General features: G+C 32.5%; 1 protein-coding gene across 1 annotated transcript in view; it reads left to right on the top strand.

Moving 5' to 3' along the window:
• The window catches only part of DNAJC1 (DnaJ heat shock protein family (Hsp40) member C1), a 187,563-nt gene that overhangs the window by 70,787 nt on the left and 98,154 nt on the right, over positions 1-18,622 (top strand). The window contains exons 4-6 of the mRNA XM_033100587.1: positions 5,534-5,699; positions 6,557-6,654; positions 7,626-7,719. Of these exons, the coding sequence (XP_032956478.1) occupies positions 5,534-5,699; positions 6,557-6,654; positions 7,626-7,719 (358 nt within the window). The remainder of the gene's footprint in view (positions 1-5,533; positions 5,700-6,556; positions 6,655-7,625; positions 7,720-18,622) is intronic.

Below are 18,622 nucleotides of genomic sequence, written 5' to 3'. Positions count from 1 at the left end.
AAAGACTACCTTTAAAGAAAAAAATAGGTATTGGAGATTTTAGACTAGGCCAGCCTAATTATCTGTATCGCTCTATGAGGGCTAATATATCTTAAAGACAACCCCCAAAATTATGCTATGTGATGTTCTGAATCTTTCTTTAACTATGTTATCTGGAATTATTCTGTATCCTAAAATGTTAGCTACCACTGTTGGTTCTCATCCTGACTCTTTAATTTGAATACCTCAGTTGTCACATTGCAAAGCAAGGACTCAGGATATTCTCTTGAAGTGTTCTTTGCTTTATAACAAGGGCTGGCATTGGTCCAGAGACCATAGCAGACATTCCTCTGGTTTGAGATAATCCATAGTGTTGAAAGAGTCCTAGAAGTATGTTGAAACAAGTGTTGGTCATTCTGTGCATATTTTCTCGTTGGTTTCTCTCACCCAGCCCTTAGTTTTGTTTCACACATCAAGAATGTGTCTGTAAAGATAGCTTTATTTAGTCTTCCTACATCTTTGGCATCAGATTTTGTCTTTTTGTTTGCTGTTTTCTTAAAAGTCAGTAAACTTTGTAACAATTTCTTTCAATTACTGGAATTATTTATCTCTTTTCAGAACAAATCACTTATGTATAAGTTGTTTCTTCATTAAGGCAGACTCATCTAATGTTTTCTTTTTAGGATTAGTTCCCTTTGCATTTATTTTAGAGTGTTAGTAGAAAAAATGGATCTGACAGTTACACAAACAGCTGTAGTATTTATACCCCTTGAGGGACAAGTAACTCTTTGGTGACTGGTTTTCCCTGAGGCAAAAGTCTTAACTAATCAAGCTAAGAATCATTCCTCTAAAGCTTGCGCCTGAGGCCAGGTGACCTATGAGTATTTAAACCTATAGGAGAAATCACCTCTACAAATAATTACCTAATGTTTATAATTCCTTTAGAGGAAAAAAAAAACATTATCAGTTTTATCTTCTAAAAGGAGATTGTCTTATACTTGTAGTAAAAAATGCTCTTTGGTGTCACAATTATTTATTGTAAATATTCATTAAATAAATGTTTTTAATGTGTAATGTTCCAGGAATTTGCAATTTGGAAAATTGTCATAGACCTGTTTCCTATTTATTTGCATTACAAATAATTGTGTTCTCACTGAAATTGTACATTGTTTAAATTTTGGTAGAAAAGGGAATAGCAATGAAATAAACTGGATAACCCTTTTACTTTTTCTAGGAAGAGGCAAATTTTATTTTATTTTTTAAACAGCCTTATTTAGTTGTAATTTATGTACCATAAAAGTCACCTATTTTAAGTGTACAATTCAGTGATGTTTAGTGAATTTACAGAGCTGTGTAACCCACCATAATCCAATTTTAGAACATTTCCATCACCTCAAAAACACTTCCTCAAGTTCATTTATAGGCAGTCCCCACTGTGATCCCAGCCCTAGGCAATCACTGATCTTTCTATATCTATAAATTTGTCTTTTCTGGACATTTCATATTAATGAAGTCACGTAATACATAGTCTTTTGCATATGCCTTCTTTCTATTACCATAATGTTTTTGAGATAACATCCATATTGTAGCATATACCAGTAGTTCATTCTTTTTTATTGCTGAATAGTATTCCATATCCCACTTTTTTTAATCCATTCACCAATTGGTAGACATTTAGGTTGTTTCCACTTTGGGGCTATGATGAACAGTGCAGCCATGAATATTCACAGTGTGAACAGATGTTTTCATTATGTTGGGTAGATTCCTAGGAGAACATTGTAAATAAACTTCTAAGCCCTTTTTTCCTCGTAAAGGCATAGACTGGAGCATGGAAATAACAAGTTCTGGTTAGTGGAAGGAAGCCTAGCATAGCAGCCTTTTCTAAACTCCTTAGCTAGCTCGCTGAGTATTAGCTGAAATAAAGCACTGAGTAGATAGATACCAGTCGTTTCATATATACACTAGGTTGTGCTTTAGTAATACTGACATATTTACTTTTATTTAAAGTCTATTATAAATTTTAACCAATATTCTTTTGCTAACCCAGTTGTGCAACTTTAAATTTGGGGGGGAGATTGGTCTATTTTATGGTACTATGTTTGTAAAAGTTGTAAGTATTTTTTTAGTTTAATAAATAATATCATGTTTTATTTACAAACTCAATGATGAAAAATATAGTTATATCAGCCTTCCTTTGCTAAACTTTTACAAATCTATTACCTAGTTATTGTAAATGTGGTTACAGATGTGTTTGAATAAAAATAAACATTAACCTGAGAATAAGAAATCTTAGTTAACTTCCTCAATTAGGAGATATAAGATACCTATTATATACAATATATAAAGTACTGTGTACTACAGTCTTGGGCATATTACATATATACGTATGTGTATACATTTTATAAAGGAAGAGTGAGATCAATTAATTTAGACTTTCCTGTTTATGATCTTTCTACAATTAATTTTTACTCTTAAGGTTCAAAATGTGATCTAAATGGATGTTGCTATTGTTTTAAGCTAAAAATTCAAACTTTGTATGCTGATAAATTGACAATATAGGCAAATGCTATAATTATTTAAACATTCATTTTCATAATATACATGTTTTCTATTTTAGTTTCATATTTACTATTTTATATTTCAAACTATGATGTTTTAAATTTACATAAATTTTTTCTTTGGTAATTTAAACATTTTTAGATTTATTTGCTTTCTAATGTTTATATTAGGCTAAATATGTTTGATGAATTGTATTATAGAATATACCTCACTAATGATTATGTAACCGCTGTTATATGTTCATCATGTACATTTTAAGAAAATCAAAGTAAACATATATAAGGCCATTTGTTGGATATGTGGAATCAATTAATATTTTAATTTTGAAGATCGTGCCTTTATAGTTCCATATGCTTCTTTGCGTTAGTGATTTTTTTCATCATAGAGGTTTACTTTTGTATTTTCTTAGAACACATTCATAAATGTGTACATTCCTAATCGGGTTTTAACAAATTGTTAAGAGCAGTTTGTATGAGCTCAATTACAGAACATTTTAACAGTGTTATGTGTTGAATATAAAAAAAAGCATAACAGTGATGTTTTAAATTTTATTGTATTATCAACACATTTTTTTCTTAAACTATTTATGAATATAGTGTTTGTATATCTTTTTAAAAGTATCTATTTTTTCAGTGTTTCAGGAAAGCAGTGATTTCTCTTTCAACAGCATATATTCTAAAAAGTGAACTATAATAAAAGCTATCTTACCTTAAAATGGCCAGTCGTGGGAGCCATAATGTTCATTGATAGTAAAATCAATAGAGCATTGATTGTAAGCTTAATCCTTGGAGACTGTTGTTTAGAGTGGCAGACATAGCCTAGTAAATATCTAGTTCTGTTTAATGTGTTCAGTGCATGAAGTTTTGCTGTCTTGAATTTGGCTGTACACTAAATACAATTTATATGTGCAATAGAAAATGGTTAACAGAAACAAAGCGTTTCAACAAGATGGTGATAAAATATTTGATGTGACATTCATAACTATGAGTTCAGCTTGTTTTCTTCCATTACACTTTAGATCTAAAACAAATTTAATAATTAGTAATGCTCTTAGGGTAGCTGTTGCCACTTTCTTAGGTATTCTTTATTAATAACCATACTTTTTACATGAAGTTATTTCATGGGAGAGATTAGCTGAAAATAATGACTTTTATAGTCACCTTTTTCCCCCCTCAACAAATCTGAAGTGGACTATAGATTTAGAATAAATTCAGGATTTAACATTCATTGGACCTCATTCGAATGTTGTAATCTTGCATTATACCACTTGAAACCTTTTTGCCAATATACTTCTAATTTAAAATGAGTCAGTTTTCACAAAGATAGATTTAAATATAAATTTTTGAGGACAGGAATGATAGCTTTGGATGAAATCCTATTATTTCCATATTAGTGTTGCTTATAAATATTGAAAAATAATATTTAACATGAAAATTTTTCTAGTCCAGCCACTACACAACTGTATTTTAATTTGTAGACTCATACACCACACAATTTGCCTTTTAAGAGTTTAGTAGTAATTAATGTCCTTTGCTTTGAACATTGGTTATTCTGATCTGCAATTATTATTAATAATCTAAATTGATGTAAAAGTCAGGTTTTCTAGATTTGCTAATAAAATATATTTTGAATTTGTAACCAATATCTTTTTACTGAAAAAAGAAGTTCCCTGTAATAAATCCTCTGCTTTATTTTTTTAAGTATATCTCCAAGGTATCAATTTAATAACTATCAAAGTAGCTACTGCAGTTGTTGCATTTAAATTGATTTACATGTCAAGACTGGCAGTTTAGCAGCTGCGCTATTATTCCTAGATCGGTCAATTTACTTGAGAAAAACCTACTACTGAGTTCTACTGACCTGCCTGACAATATAGGCCCTATTTCTATTCCTGTAATTAGGCCTGCAACTAACTCAGAATATTTTTAATTAAAATATTTTGGTCAATGTGTTGCACCAAATTAGGCCTTTCAGTGAAGATTTAATTCTGGAAATAGTGTGATTAGAATATTTAATGAGTTGTGTTCAGTTAAGATTAACAGGTTGTGTGTTTTGAACATACAGTGTATGTTTGTGACCATTTTGAGTTTTACAATCATAAATGTTATTCCTGATTTTTAACCTTAAAAATATTTGTCTCAGTAACTGTCTGACAGGTCAATTTAAATTCAGTTGAAATTCTATTCTAAAGAAAGCTGATTTAAGTGCATTAATAAGATAGCTTTTATTTGTTACTCTCTCTCCTTCCAGCAAAGCCAAAAATGAGGAAATTCCCACTTAAATGTTTACAAATAAACAGTTTTATTGAGAAATCTGACATAAACAATGGTTGTTTCCACATCTCTTTCTGATTTGGGAATTTTTTATTCTCTAAAGGAATGTGAGCAATACAAAATTAAAAGATGCTCATTTTATAGGCTTTTACATCGTTAAGAAGCTTTCATAAAATAATATATATATATATATATATATATATATATATATATATATATATATATATATATAAACTTAGAACCATACATATTTCCACAAAGGTGGAAATAAAAGCATTGACTAAAAAATGTATCCTGATTTGATTGAATTAGTGGATAATTCATAGTAACAAATAGAGCTCTTATCTTGATTTTTCTGCCATTGAGGCCCTTTTATTGCTGACTTCTATGGTGGGGTCTTTACAGCCAACTCTGACACAGAGGTAGACTATTTGGCTCCTGTAGTTTAGATGTCATTCCAGAAGTCACATCATTGGGGTCCTGTAAAAACACAAGGTCTGGTATCCACAGTATATTACTGTGTACCTTTTTGAAGATTGTCTGTGACTGGACTTACATACAGTGTTTTGAAATTATAGGCCATTGTAATGCTGATAATCTACATAAATGTTATCTATTTTAGAGAAATTCTTTACTTTCTCCTTTTTTAAAATATAGATACAAATAAAGGGTTTTTTACATTTCAAACTCCCCATGAAAAACTGTTATATTTGCTACTGTAGGTATGATGATATTCTGATCAATGGACTTCCAGATTGGCGACAGCCTGTATTCTACTACAGGCGAGTGAGAAAAATGAGCAATGCTGAGCTGGCATTACTTTTGTTCATTATTCTCACAGTGGGTCATTATGCTGTGGTTTGGTCAATCTACCTGGAAAAACAACTGGTAAGTGTTGGTAATAAATCAAATGATTTAGCCTCCTTAATTTTATGGAATTTCAGACATTTATTTTTCAACTGATGAAATTTTCAATTTTTCTGTATATACTCCTCATCCCAATAGTTTTATGCTCAGTATTTATTATTGTTTGATATGTTTCTAAGTCAAGAAGAACCCATGACATAAAAAAAATATCCTTCCTTTTAAAAATGTGGCATTTGAGTTAGTTAAAAGGTTCTGTGAAGGCCCAAATATCTAGCTGAAAATTAGAAGGTAGAGCCATGTTTTCTTATCACCTTCCATATAGAAATCTTTTTATGTAAAAATGATTTTAGAAATGTTTGTGTCACAGGCCGTTATATAAAGAATTTTTTAAAGTTTTTAACTAAGACTTGAAATGAGTTTAATTTTGTAATTTCAGAGATCAGTTAGTTAAAAAATTGTTACGTTTTTCTAATAAACTAGTACATAGTTTATTTTGCTATGGATGTTTATTTATATGCTAACGATAAACATATTTATCAGTATTCATGAATTAGCATCTGTTTACTCATTCTTTTTGAAGTGACATTATTAAAGTTGGATGAATGAGAAAAAGTAAGTTGAATGCTTTCTCTTAGAAAACTTTGATTACTATGGAGATACACATGACTGACAGTGCTAAACTTCATGTGTGTTTAAGGACTGGATACCATGGCAACACTTATTGTTAAAGATTGATGATTTTACTTAATCATGTTGGACCCTACATACATTTGCATAAATGTTCCTCTATAATGTTTACCCTTCACAGAAGAGTCTTGATAACATTTGAAGAGTACGTGTTAATGATAACCTGTAACCATAATTCTTTCCACATTAAGGATGAGCTGCTTAGTAGAAAAAAGAGAGAAAAGAAAAAAAAGACAGGCGGCAAGAGTGTGGATGCATTAAAACTTGGTGCTTCAGAAAAAAATGAAAGGTGGGAACATATAAAGAATATTTTATAATTTGAAACTGTTTAGAAATATTTCTTTAATGTGATTCAACCTCATATGTATATCCATTTCAGATATGCTAACATTTATATCTGTAGAAGGTTTATGGAAGGCTAATAGTGTGCCATATTAGTTTGTGAGACAAATTCTGATCTTAAGCAAAGTTCTACAATTTTTTTCCCTTGTGAAGTGTTAATATATATTTCAGTAATTAAAACCCCAAATTCTTATAGTTTGAAATTTGTACCCTGTACTTTAGAAACAAAGTATTACTAGACCAATCTGTCACTTTAGTGTTTAGCTCAGGAGTGACAATATGTGCAGAGGCAGTGATATGCAGTGAACTCAGAAAAATACCACCATTTCTTCTATGGATTCATAGAAAGAAAGGGTTTAAATAGTTCACACAGCAGGACAGGAACCGGACCAATGTGAGATAGAGATCAGAGACTGTTCTGCCTGTCTTCTAGTCTGATGACATCAGTGAGTAATGCTTCAGTGAACTGCAAATGACATTAATTTTTATGTATTGGTTTGTTTATGCTCCAGTCTTCATATCTGCTTGTCAGCACTTGGGAACACTCTGATGATGTTTAGTCTTTTATAGCCGAAGTAATCATAAGGTTTAAGAATTCATTTTGCAGAACTGATGAAAAGTCTGAGTTAGAAAGAGGGCTTTTGTTTCTTTGTCTTTATAACTTGATTAGGAGACTCCTTACCCAAAATCTAAGCCTTCTCTTACTTGCTATACATACTGCATTTGCTTAACTACTGTATTTCATGATAGAACAAGTCATGATAGGGCAAGAATAAGTGATACATGTCAAATATTTCATTGAAAAATTTCTTCTTTTGTGTTGAAATAGCCATTCTAAACAGAAATCATGATCTTTATAAAAATGTTTTTTCTCCCAACTTTCTCTTTTTTGCTTCTTTGCTTTTGTTTTCCCTTTAGATTGCTTATGAAACCACAATGGCATGATTTGCTTCCATGCAAGCTGGGGATTTGGTTTTGCCTTACATTAAAAGCATTGCCTCATCTTATCCAGGTAAAATGTACCTCTTTCATTTAATATTAGATAATTTCATTTTAATTCATGAAATAATTTATGCCTGTGTCTGTTCTTTGCATGCTGGTCTACAGTGAATGCTTCTTAATGCTGATTGAATAGTGTTTTTGTAAGTGTAAACCTAATTTCGAATAGTTCTAAAATTATTTAGGTATCTAATCCTATAACTTTCTCTTACATTGCTTTTAGGACACCTCAGAATTCCAAAGCACTGGAAAAAGGGGGAAAATACCATCTTTAGGACAGATATAAAAGCAACAAAAATTTAATTAGCTGTTATCAGTTAAGGCATATTCAGTAAAAATAAAGTGGGACTCAAATAGCTTGTCACCCATTATTTCAATAGCATTTAAATACACAGTATAAAAAAAGAACTTTATAGGAAACATGCGTTTAATTATGCAAAAATAAGTTTTCCATTTTATTTGTAATTAAGTGTAGTGAGGACACTGTCTTATACTGGTAATCAAAGTTTCTTTGCTAGTTAGTCTTGATCACAATAGAATGTTGGTACATGTCATATTTATATGGCTATTTCTGTTACATTTTTTGATATTTGATGTACCAAAGCATGTTTTATTAAAATGCTGCTTTGTTAATTTTGATTATTGCATCTGGTTAGAAAATTCCCCACACATAAACATGATATTTGAAAGTATATGTTAAAGTTTTATTGTACAAATTTTGAGGTTCTTTGAGGTTATAATTTTGGGGAAGAAATGTTTCATTTCAGAAAACAAATGTTAAGAAACAGCTAGAGAGCCAGATATTTCTACCCAATTCTGCCCACTTTTTTTCACATATGAGAGCTGTTTTTCCTAATTGTTTAAGGCAATGAATGACTCCAGCTTCTGCATTTTATTCTCCTTTTTCCTCTCAGAACAAAAATTTTTTATTTGAAGGGAAAAATGAAATGAAGATCGTTAATGTGTTTTTTTTCTAGCCTTTGAGAAATTATTTACCAGTTCTTGCATCAAAATAGTTCATCTTAATAGTTACTACTTACAAAATAGTTACTACTTACAAAAATAGTTACTACTTAGAAAATATTTTGCTTACCATAAAAGAGAAAACTGGAGGATTTTGGTAATTTAAAAACTTTTGTTTTTAAATTATTTAGCATATTATATTATTTATTTAAATAAAAATCCACAATCTTTGTACACATGTAAGACTTAATAAGAGAGAGGGAAAGTATATTTGTTGTACTGCTTTATGAGAAGATGTGACAGAAAAGTATTTTAAGATGTATTTTCTTATGTGTTTTGAGTAATTATTTTTTGTCAGATTTAGAATCTGTGCAATAGGCAAACCAAAGTATAGATGAATTTAAAAGTATAGTCAAGAGTAGGTATAAAGGGAATATCACATAAAATGTCAGTCTGAAACACTTCTTTATAATTTTAATCTAAGTCATTTGAAACAGTTTATTTGGTAAAATTAATATATTTCTTGGTTAGCATGCAGGATAATTTACAAAAATAGAACCAATATATTAAGATGCCTTAGATTAAAAGTTATTATTCTACATTATCTGCCTATTATATTGGACCAAACAGATTGTTTTGCCTCATCATAAATTTGTAGGACATTTACAAAAATGAGGAATTTTACAAAAATGCTTTAGTCACTTTAGAAACTTTTTTTAAACTGTTAGATCAGTTTGAATTTTAAAGTTTTTACTTACTTGGTGGTACCTGTTGCCTTTCAGTTTTGAGATGCAAGGCAGTTGGTTTTAAAAACCTTTGTAAACCTAATTTTTAAATTTTGGTCTAATCATTCCTTCCTGATAAATACATTCCACCAAGAAGAAAAGATAAGATAATTTTCCTCTTTTTAAGCAAATACTAGCTATTTTAATTCTGCTTTGAGGACAGAAGATCAGTTTTTCTCATGTATACTAACAAAATAATGTAGTATAGTAGACTGTGATACAAATTGTAATAGTGAAAGTATTTTAGATTGAGAATCATATAACTATGTTTTCATAAGCACTAATAAAGCAATACTGAATAGTTGCTGTTAGGATTACCTTTTTGACTGCTTTTATTTTCTGCTATGACCTTTGTATTAATTTATCACCCATAAAATTGTGTAATGCGAATGCATATGCCTTGTCTGCAACACTGAAGTTATGTGACACTTCTGCAAGATCTGCTTAAGTAAGATATTTATGAAATTTGAAGCCCTCTTTACTTGAAGCAATCTGCATTGGTAATTGGTACACGGTTAAAACGGAGCTCTACTAGAGCCCTAAGTATAAAAAATGATACACACGCCCTTAAGCATTGTAAGCATGTACTTTACATTTATTCACCACTCTTGTGATATAGAGCCATTGTTTTATTTTTAAATAGGAATCCCCTTTCTAGCGTAAACCATACTTATAATCTTGGTTTCTTTAAGGACACATTTTCATTTGATTTCTTTAAAGAAGAATTAAACGAGATGCTTGTGAAGCAATGAAGTTGTATAATCCTTAGAGATTTTTATGATTTCCCCCAGTCTTTCATAATTGACCTACATCTAGTTAACAGCATTTTTAGCAAATCTTTTATTGAGCTTTCCAAAGTATTCACTTGGTTCTTATAGAAGCAACTCCCATTTTTTACTCACGTTTTATCATTTTTTAATATATTTAACTGAATCATGTAATTACTACAAGTATCACTGACACAAACAGGTTTAAGAGCAAAAACAACGAGCTCTTCTTGTGTGAATCCCTTGAATGTCATGGAAAGTTTATAACTGAGTTGCAAATATTTTGTGTAAGCATATAGCTATTGGAAAAGAAGGAATTCCCAACCTAAAAGTAGGAGATTCAGAGACTTCCAGCAGATGGACTTCAGCTAGCAGACTCTGTACGCAAATTTTGTCCTTGTCATTTCAATAGCTTCTTATCTTCAACTTTTCCCTCCCTTTCTTCCTCTAAATACCCATTTCTTTATTATACTTCACATACACATATGGTTATTCAGTAGGATTTGGGAAAATGGCAGTTCTGGTTCAGTTTATGCTCCTGAATTCATGATTTTAGCATCTCAGATCCCTAAAAAAACGATTGTCTGATTAGTTTACCTAAATTATTTTCTGTCCCTCTCCCCCCAAAAAATTACAAATGAGAATAGTTATATCAGTATTTGATATGTAAAGCTTCTTCTGGTGAAATGTTTAGAAAAACAGTTTAGCTGGTTCAATAAAAATGTATTGAATATATCAGGACAAGGCACTATATGGGACTATAGAAATGAATATGCCTTCTGGGAGTTTACAGTCAGGTAGAGATTATAGCACATGAATTAAAATAATTACGTAATATAGTATAGTATTACAATATTGTACATAAGCTTCACATACGTAGTGTAAACAATGACTTCTGTAAATGTTCAGAGAAATAAGATTGTCTACTTAGATTGGCCAAGGAAAACTAAAAGAAGGAGCCACATGAATTAAGTCTTGAAAGATAGATAGACCATTGACAATGAAGTACCCACTTTGTATATTAGGTAGTGTACAAAAATAATTTGATAGATACAGTAATTCCCATATAATCATACTGTGTTGAGGCTGAAGGAGACCTGAGGAAAACATTGTCCAACTTCTTTTTAAAAAAAAAATCATCAAATATACGGTGATGGAAGGAGAACTGACTCTGAGTGGTGAACACACAATGGGATTTATAGATGATGTATTACAGAATTGTACACCTGAAACCTATGTAATTTTACTAACAATTGTCAATAAATTAAATAAATAAATTTAAAAAAATTAAAAAAATTAATTTAAATAAATTAAAAAAAAAATCACACAGCTAAAAATCATCTAAAACTACATCCTAGTTCTCCAGACTCTGTTTATAGCCTTTTAGGAATTTATACTCTAACAGATAAATCTGATAATGACAAATCTATGCAGGACAGTTAGACAGAATGAAGTTTATTGATAAGACAGCAAAGTGTTTCCATCACACACATCTGTCAAAGATACGTCTATATCGTTGGGAGTGGAAGAGTTAGAGTACAGAGTGGAAGTGGTTCCGTGATCAGGCTGAGTAAAGGTCAAAGTATCTTTGATAGTTCCCCTGCTTTTTGAGAAGGTTCTTAAGTATTACCTTTAGCATTGGGTTTTGTTCCTTTTCTTTGCTCTGAAAAAGATACTGGAAGAATTATAAGATTTGGTAGATTAGAATGAGGCCAAAGAACTAACAGCTATTATACTTGATACATATAAAGTATCAAGTTTGATAATGTTAAATTAATGTCAAACTTTTCCCAGATTGGAAAACATCCAAGGAAAAGATGTATAGATGATATTATATTTAGCAAAATGTACGCCCTATATCTTCATGTACCCACATATGCAGAAAAGTTAAAAGTCAAATGACAAACGAAAGAAAAAGAATGTGCAGAGTGTAAATTGATGAATAGATGGAAGGTTAGTGTGTGCACAGAGAGATGAGAACATTAGAGAGAAGTAAAATGACCATATGCAGAGATGCTTGGGAAACTTGAAAAAATGTGTTTAGATAGCTAAGAAAGCAAATGAAATGATCAACAGAAAACATGGGGATCTGAGTTAGAATATAACAAGGAACTTGGACTACATCAAGAGAGGCATTGTACGCTTTGAGGCTAGAATTTAATTTTAACATTAAAAATATAATCCTAGTGACACTTTCATAGTCTGTTTCTGTTCTTGTGGTAGTTTTGAAGGGAGTACTCGTTCTCTTGGAATCTGACTAAACCAGTCTTTTTGTGTTGGCTATGTTCAGCCTCTAACCCCAAGAAATTTTTCTAACTTCCAAACTGCCTTTCTTGGATATTTTTAAATTGATCATTTACGTTCTGAAACATATTCATAGCCATAAAAGTGGCAAACAATTGATGAGATATAACCAATGCTATGTGCATATTTTCAATTTAACTATGTGCTATGTGCATATTTTCAATTTAATTCTTATAACTTAGTTTATTTTTTATCACTTCCTATTTGAGTTGAAGCCTCATATATTTGGACCCATAATAATTTATATTGTTAATACTATCAGTTTCTCATACAAAATCAGTAAGTGCCAAATATCCCAAGTGATTACCAATCTAAATCATAATTTGTTCATAGTTCTCTACATTTTCTTAAGTATTCAGAATTTATTTGATTCATAGTTTGTTTCTCTGGGAATTTACCATTCAAGTTTCTACCTGCTCTGTTACATTTCTCAGCAACATAATTTATAAATATAAAACTCCTTTAGGTGTGCATTGCCTGAAATTGTAAATTTTTCCCATTAAGTTCCAGTACCATCTTTTTTCACTGCCAAGCTGATCGTACAGGAACACAGTAAAACTAAAAATTATTGTAGGAAATTTCAAGCATTCATATCCCCACCCACTTCAGGATTTATAGGTTTCCTAGGGCAGTGTCTGAGAAAATAAGACGAATCTTCTCTTAAAAAATTTTACCTTAAAAAATAACAACTTGCCTAAGAGTGTAAAGGGAATACTATACTATACTTCTGGGGAGGCATCCTCCCTCCCCAGAAGCTTCTGCCATGGAAACTACAACTGTGGACAAGCCTGGAGGTCACTGTCTGTTCAGTCAGGGCCTTTCCTTTCTAGCCCCTTTGCTTCTGCTAGCTGGAACTCTGTCAGAAACTAAATAAACAAAACATTCACAGCTAATTAGCAGGGGACAGGCTTCTAAAAGGCTAGGAGGCATTTTGTAGCAAGCTGAATTGCCTGCCGGAGCACTCAGAGTTAAACACATATTTCCATTTCCAAGGGATGAGGAAGCTCGCTTTTAGTACTCTCTTAAGAACTTTTTCTAAAAAATTTTGATGAGTATCCTTTATATAGGAAGTACGTGAAAAATGAGAAAGGAAGGAAAAGCCTATCTGAATTTTTATAAGGCTGAAATTCTACTTCTACAGCAGGATAAAGAGATACAGGAAAATGGAAAGATCTCACAACGTAAGACAAAGATTCCTTTCCTTCTACCCTCTGAAAGGAGGGCAGAAGATGCAATTACTCAGAGGTGCAAAGGCAGAACATAGAGTTTTGTAGGTTATTGCTAGATGTAGAAAAGTTGAAAAACCATAAAATGTTAGGATGTTAGAGATATATAATCTCATCAATTCCACATTTATAGATGAAAAGTACTTACGACTCAGATTGGTAAGGCAATTTGCTCAAAGTGACACAACTAGTTAATGGTAGAAATGAAATTTAAAGCAAATGAAAATAAGTATTAAAATGTAAGAAACATAAAAGCTAAGAAAGAATACATTTTCCCAACAGCGGGATAACTAGTTGGATAACTAGCTTTATAATAAGTGAATAGTTGTCTGCTCGTAAACTCCCTACCAGAGTATTCAGGCTGATCGGAATTATTGAAAGTTGTAGGATTCTTGCAATGAATCGGTGTTCAGTAGATAACTAATACAGTCACTTCTGTCTCTTAGCCCAACTGGAAAAAGTAGGTTTGAGGCCTTTCAACTCACTTGAATCCTACTGAGGAAGGCATAGCTTCTGGTTTTGTTTTGTTTTTATTTTATTACTGGTGAATTTGGTGTTATTATAGTTCTGTATAAAAATTTGGACTCTTATTCAACGTATACAATTTTAAAGTTTTCCTGTGTTCTTCATTGTAATTTTATTACACATTTTATGTAATTCTGAGATTATAGTATAAGTCAGTAGGAGAACAAAATTTAACATAGAGCAAATGACTTTATTTATGGGCAGATTTTTAAAAATATACTGATGATACTTTCCTGTGCTGAAGGTTATATGTAAGCTTCAAACAAAAGAAATTTTGTTTGAACAATCAAAAAAAGAATGGATCATCCTCCATCTTTTTTGCAGCTACTTCTCCTCAAGGCTCTTCCATGTTCCTTATTCACTTTTGGACAGGTGGTAGTATTTCCCTCTTCATACCACCTAGATCAAGTTTTCCTTACATTGTTTAATATTTTGACGTTTTTATGGAGAAGTAAACCAAAACATGGCAAGTAATGCCAACTCAGCAAGTTATTTTATCACATAAAGGAATTATGTCAATGATGTTAAAAGTTTATGATATGGATATGCTCTGTCTCACAACTACTAACCTTGGAAAGATTACATCTTCGAAGCTTAGATAAATTCTTACCATCATTATGAAGCCTCTTCTGATTAGGCAACCCGAAAACTTCCCACTGCATATTCTCTGTACTAACTTCATGGCACTTATTACTTGTGTTATAATAACAATAGGCTGATAGACTCTGGCAAAGTACAGATCATCCTGAAATTCCAGTGAGTTAAAATTTCCTTCTAGTTTATTCCACTTAATTGTTGGTAGGAAAGGGGGCATTCTGTTCTAACTAGCCATTCAGGGACTTGGAATGTGACGTCTTTACCATCTTCCATGTGGAACATGTGGCCCCCAGGCTCACTACAGCAAGAGTAGAGAGCTGGAGGATTGCACAAGCTTTTCCATGCTTTGGTTTGAAGTGACACATGATATTTCCATCCGCAGCCCATCCAGAACTAGTTCCATGACCCCACCTAATCTCAAGAGGACAAGAAAAGTGGGGAAACAGATAGAATGTTGGGTGAGCACCACTCTCTCTTCCAATAATTCATTCAACAAATATGTATTGAGTGCTTACTATGTGCCAGGTACTGTTGTAGGCCCTGGAAATATTAAATAGCATTTTTAAAGACAAAAAAAATCCCTGCTCTCTTGTAGTATATATTCCATGTTTTGGTTAATATTCATGGTTATTTTTACATATGCTTTAGGGACAATTGCTTGTCTTATATAATCTCCATATATCCTAACAGAGTACAACACATATATCAGTGGTTTAATAAAAAGTATAAGTAAATATAACTGTTTAATGTATTCTTGTGCAGGATCCCAAGCTCTACAAATACATACAAAGAACACCCATAATATATAAATTCTTTAAGTTAGCCGTAGTTCTGTAATGTAAAATTAGCCCCTGCTTGTCTATGCAGACAGGCTTTGAGCCCTTCAAGAAATTTTGTTAAGTGTTAAGAGAGTCGCTTCTAGAATAAAATCTTTTGCTCATCTTCCATCCATAATGATTATAAGCTACTTGAGGGTAGGAACTCTTTCTTTTGGGAACAGTGTAAACTCCATAGTTTTAACACAGTATCAGGGAGCTAAACCAAGGCAGTCCAGAGCCCTGATTGATTAACGTAAGCATCCCTTCATTCATTGAATATTTAGTAAGTTTCTGTTATGTGCCAAGCAGTGTCGGCGGAGATGGGTGAAAAGTTTATAACCACGGGAAGTCTATACTTTCCAGTGTTGGTAAACTGGGGCTTATTCTGAACTCAAAGTGGTACTTTGTGCTTGTTTTCTCTACTTAACAATTATATTCACACGAATTAACCCCTCATGAAGAATGGGAGGGGGGAAAGCTTGAAAATAACTTCTCTTATTCAACCCCCTTTGATTACATGAATCTAAAAAATTAGCCACCTGGTCTCTTCTTGACTATTACCTACAAAGTCAGTCTATTTCATTTTCAGGTAATTCTAATTATTAGAAAGTTCTTTATATTTATCCAAAATTTCTCCCAGGAACCACATATAGTGATTTACATCATTCTTTCCTGTAATGACCTTAACGATATTCTGTGATAGTTATCAGGTTATGCCTGATCTTCTCATCTCCAATTCCTTTTCAATACGGTTTCAAGCTGCCTCACCATTCGATTACTTCCCTTTTGTGGAAAGGCTTCGAGTTTGTCAGTGCATCTTAAAGTGTAGTACACCAAACTGTACAGAAGACGGTTGAGCAGAAGACTGTAGTTTGTTGACTATAGTAGAATTATTTGAGATTATAGGTTTATTAAAGAAGTACTGCTTCCTGGAATGGGCATATTGTAACTATAATTTGATAGTACAAGTAAGATATGAAGGAAAGAAAAAGCGAGAGGAATATTTAAATAAATGCTTAGAAATGGAGCAAAAGGAAGATAGGATTCTTTGCCCACAACTGCAATGAGTGAGATAGGACATGTGTTAAAACTCCTGGAATTAGATGGAATAGGTTAAAGCAACTGGGTACCTTACTGTCCTCAAATGGTGTAGTTTGGGATCCAGTAGGTATTTCAAAGATGAAATTTAGTAGAATTCTGTACTGCGTGTAGCAGGAAGAAGAAGCATTAGCAGAGAAATGTTTAAACTTTGTAGGACCACTAGGAAGAGATTGCTGGTACCCAGCAAAAGGTTTTTGCATTGAGGTGAAGAGAGTACAGGTAAAGAGAAGTCATGTAAGCAAGAAGGTATAGGATACTGCAGAAGGAGTTTTGATGAAGTATGAAGCAAAAAACTCACCGTTACTTTGTGGTGGAAAATAAGGTTCTTGGCAAAACGATGAAGTAGTAATAACAAAAGGTAACATGTAAGGCCTGTGTGCAAGATATTCTAAGTATTTCCCATGTGTAACACATTTAATCTTCACAACAGCTCTATGAGTTAGGTTCTTTTATTATCCCCATTTTATGGATGAGAAAAATTCACCCATAGAGAAGTGAAGTAATTTGCCGAATGTCACGTGATTAGTAAGATGGCGAAGCTGAGATCTTACTCCAAGCAGCAGTCTGTCTCCATACTCTGCCCTCTTGGGCTCTATCGTGTACCTCACTGTGCTGTATGGTGCTGTTTGATTTTAACTTCTTTAACATCTCATAACGTAATCTGGGCCCTTCTTTTTTTGTATGGTGCCACCTTTCCTACTCTCCTAAAGGAGCCAATGCCTTCCTGACCTTTTCTTTTCCCTACTATTAAAAACTACTCTCAGGAAAGAAGCTAATATGCTCATTCATTCAATCACATCAAGGAATAAATGACTGACACGGTTTAATATAAAATAATCTACTCCAGGGTTGAGTTTTGTTAAGGGCACAGGGAATGTTGAAGGGCCATAAAACCTTAACTCAAAACCCTGTTGAAATTTAAAACATATGTATAGGCACAAGAGGATGAGTAACTTGGTTGCATGACTTTCTGTGCCCCTTCAAATTATACCATTGTTTAGTTGGCCCAAGGCTTCTGGGAATTCTTCTGGTAGAAATAAAGTAGGAGCATAAAAGTAGGAATGGCAAGAATAAGAGATACATTTTTATTATATTGACTCAATTCTTTTAGAAATACCCAATTATTTTCCTAATTCATTATCAGGTGGAAGAGTTTTGATACAACCCTAAGAGCAGACCCCAGGAGAAACCTTTGACTTGGACAGTTATAGATGGAAGAGAGAATCTCATTCTAGAGTTGAAACTTTCATGCATTTACATCTGAATCCAGCTAGAGCAAAGGATTGTTGTTGCTATATTTCCTGCAGAAATAAAACCCTCTGAGATGGCTCTAGGAATCTTACAATTTTGGAGTGTTATCCTAGAGTTATCTTTTATATCTCCTTTTCTTATTCCACATCAGTCAGTCATCAAGCCCTTTCATTTTTTTCTTTACAAGGTTGCTCATATGTTTCAGTCTAGTTCAGTTCAGTGAACACTAGCTGAGTGCCTGCTTTATGTCACATAGTGTGCTCTGGGTATACAAGTACCCCTATCTCAAATTTCTCATTTTCTAGGAGAGAATATAGCATGATAGAAGCAATTATAGGGATGTGTTTAAATACAGCAGCAATATACAGGAAAGAATTACTCTGTCAGAGAAGACTTGCAAAAGTGATGCTTGAATAAGGTTTTGAGGATGAATAAGTGTTTTTCAGAATAATGGCAGGTGGAGGGCAAAATACGTTAGCTAGAGGGCAAAGCATCCACAAAGACATGGGAGCATAGCACAGTGTGGCCTGGCAGCTCTAAGTAGTATTGCTATGGAATACCTGAAGTTTGAGTCAAGGA

This window comes from Rhinolophus ferrumequinum (assembly GCF_004115265.2).
Source record: "Rhinolophus ferrumequinum isolate MPI-CBG mRhiFer1 chromosome 5 unlocalized genomic scaffold, mRhiFer1_v1.p scaffold_110_arrow_ctg1, whole genome shotgun sequence".
Lineage (NCBI taxonomy): Eukaryota > Metazoa > Chordata > Mammalia > Chiroptera > Rhinolophidae > Rhinolophus > Rhinolophus ferrumequinum.
The sequence above is the reverse complement of the archived record's forward strand: the minus strand, read 5'-3'. Positions and strand labels throughout refer to the sequence as shown.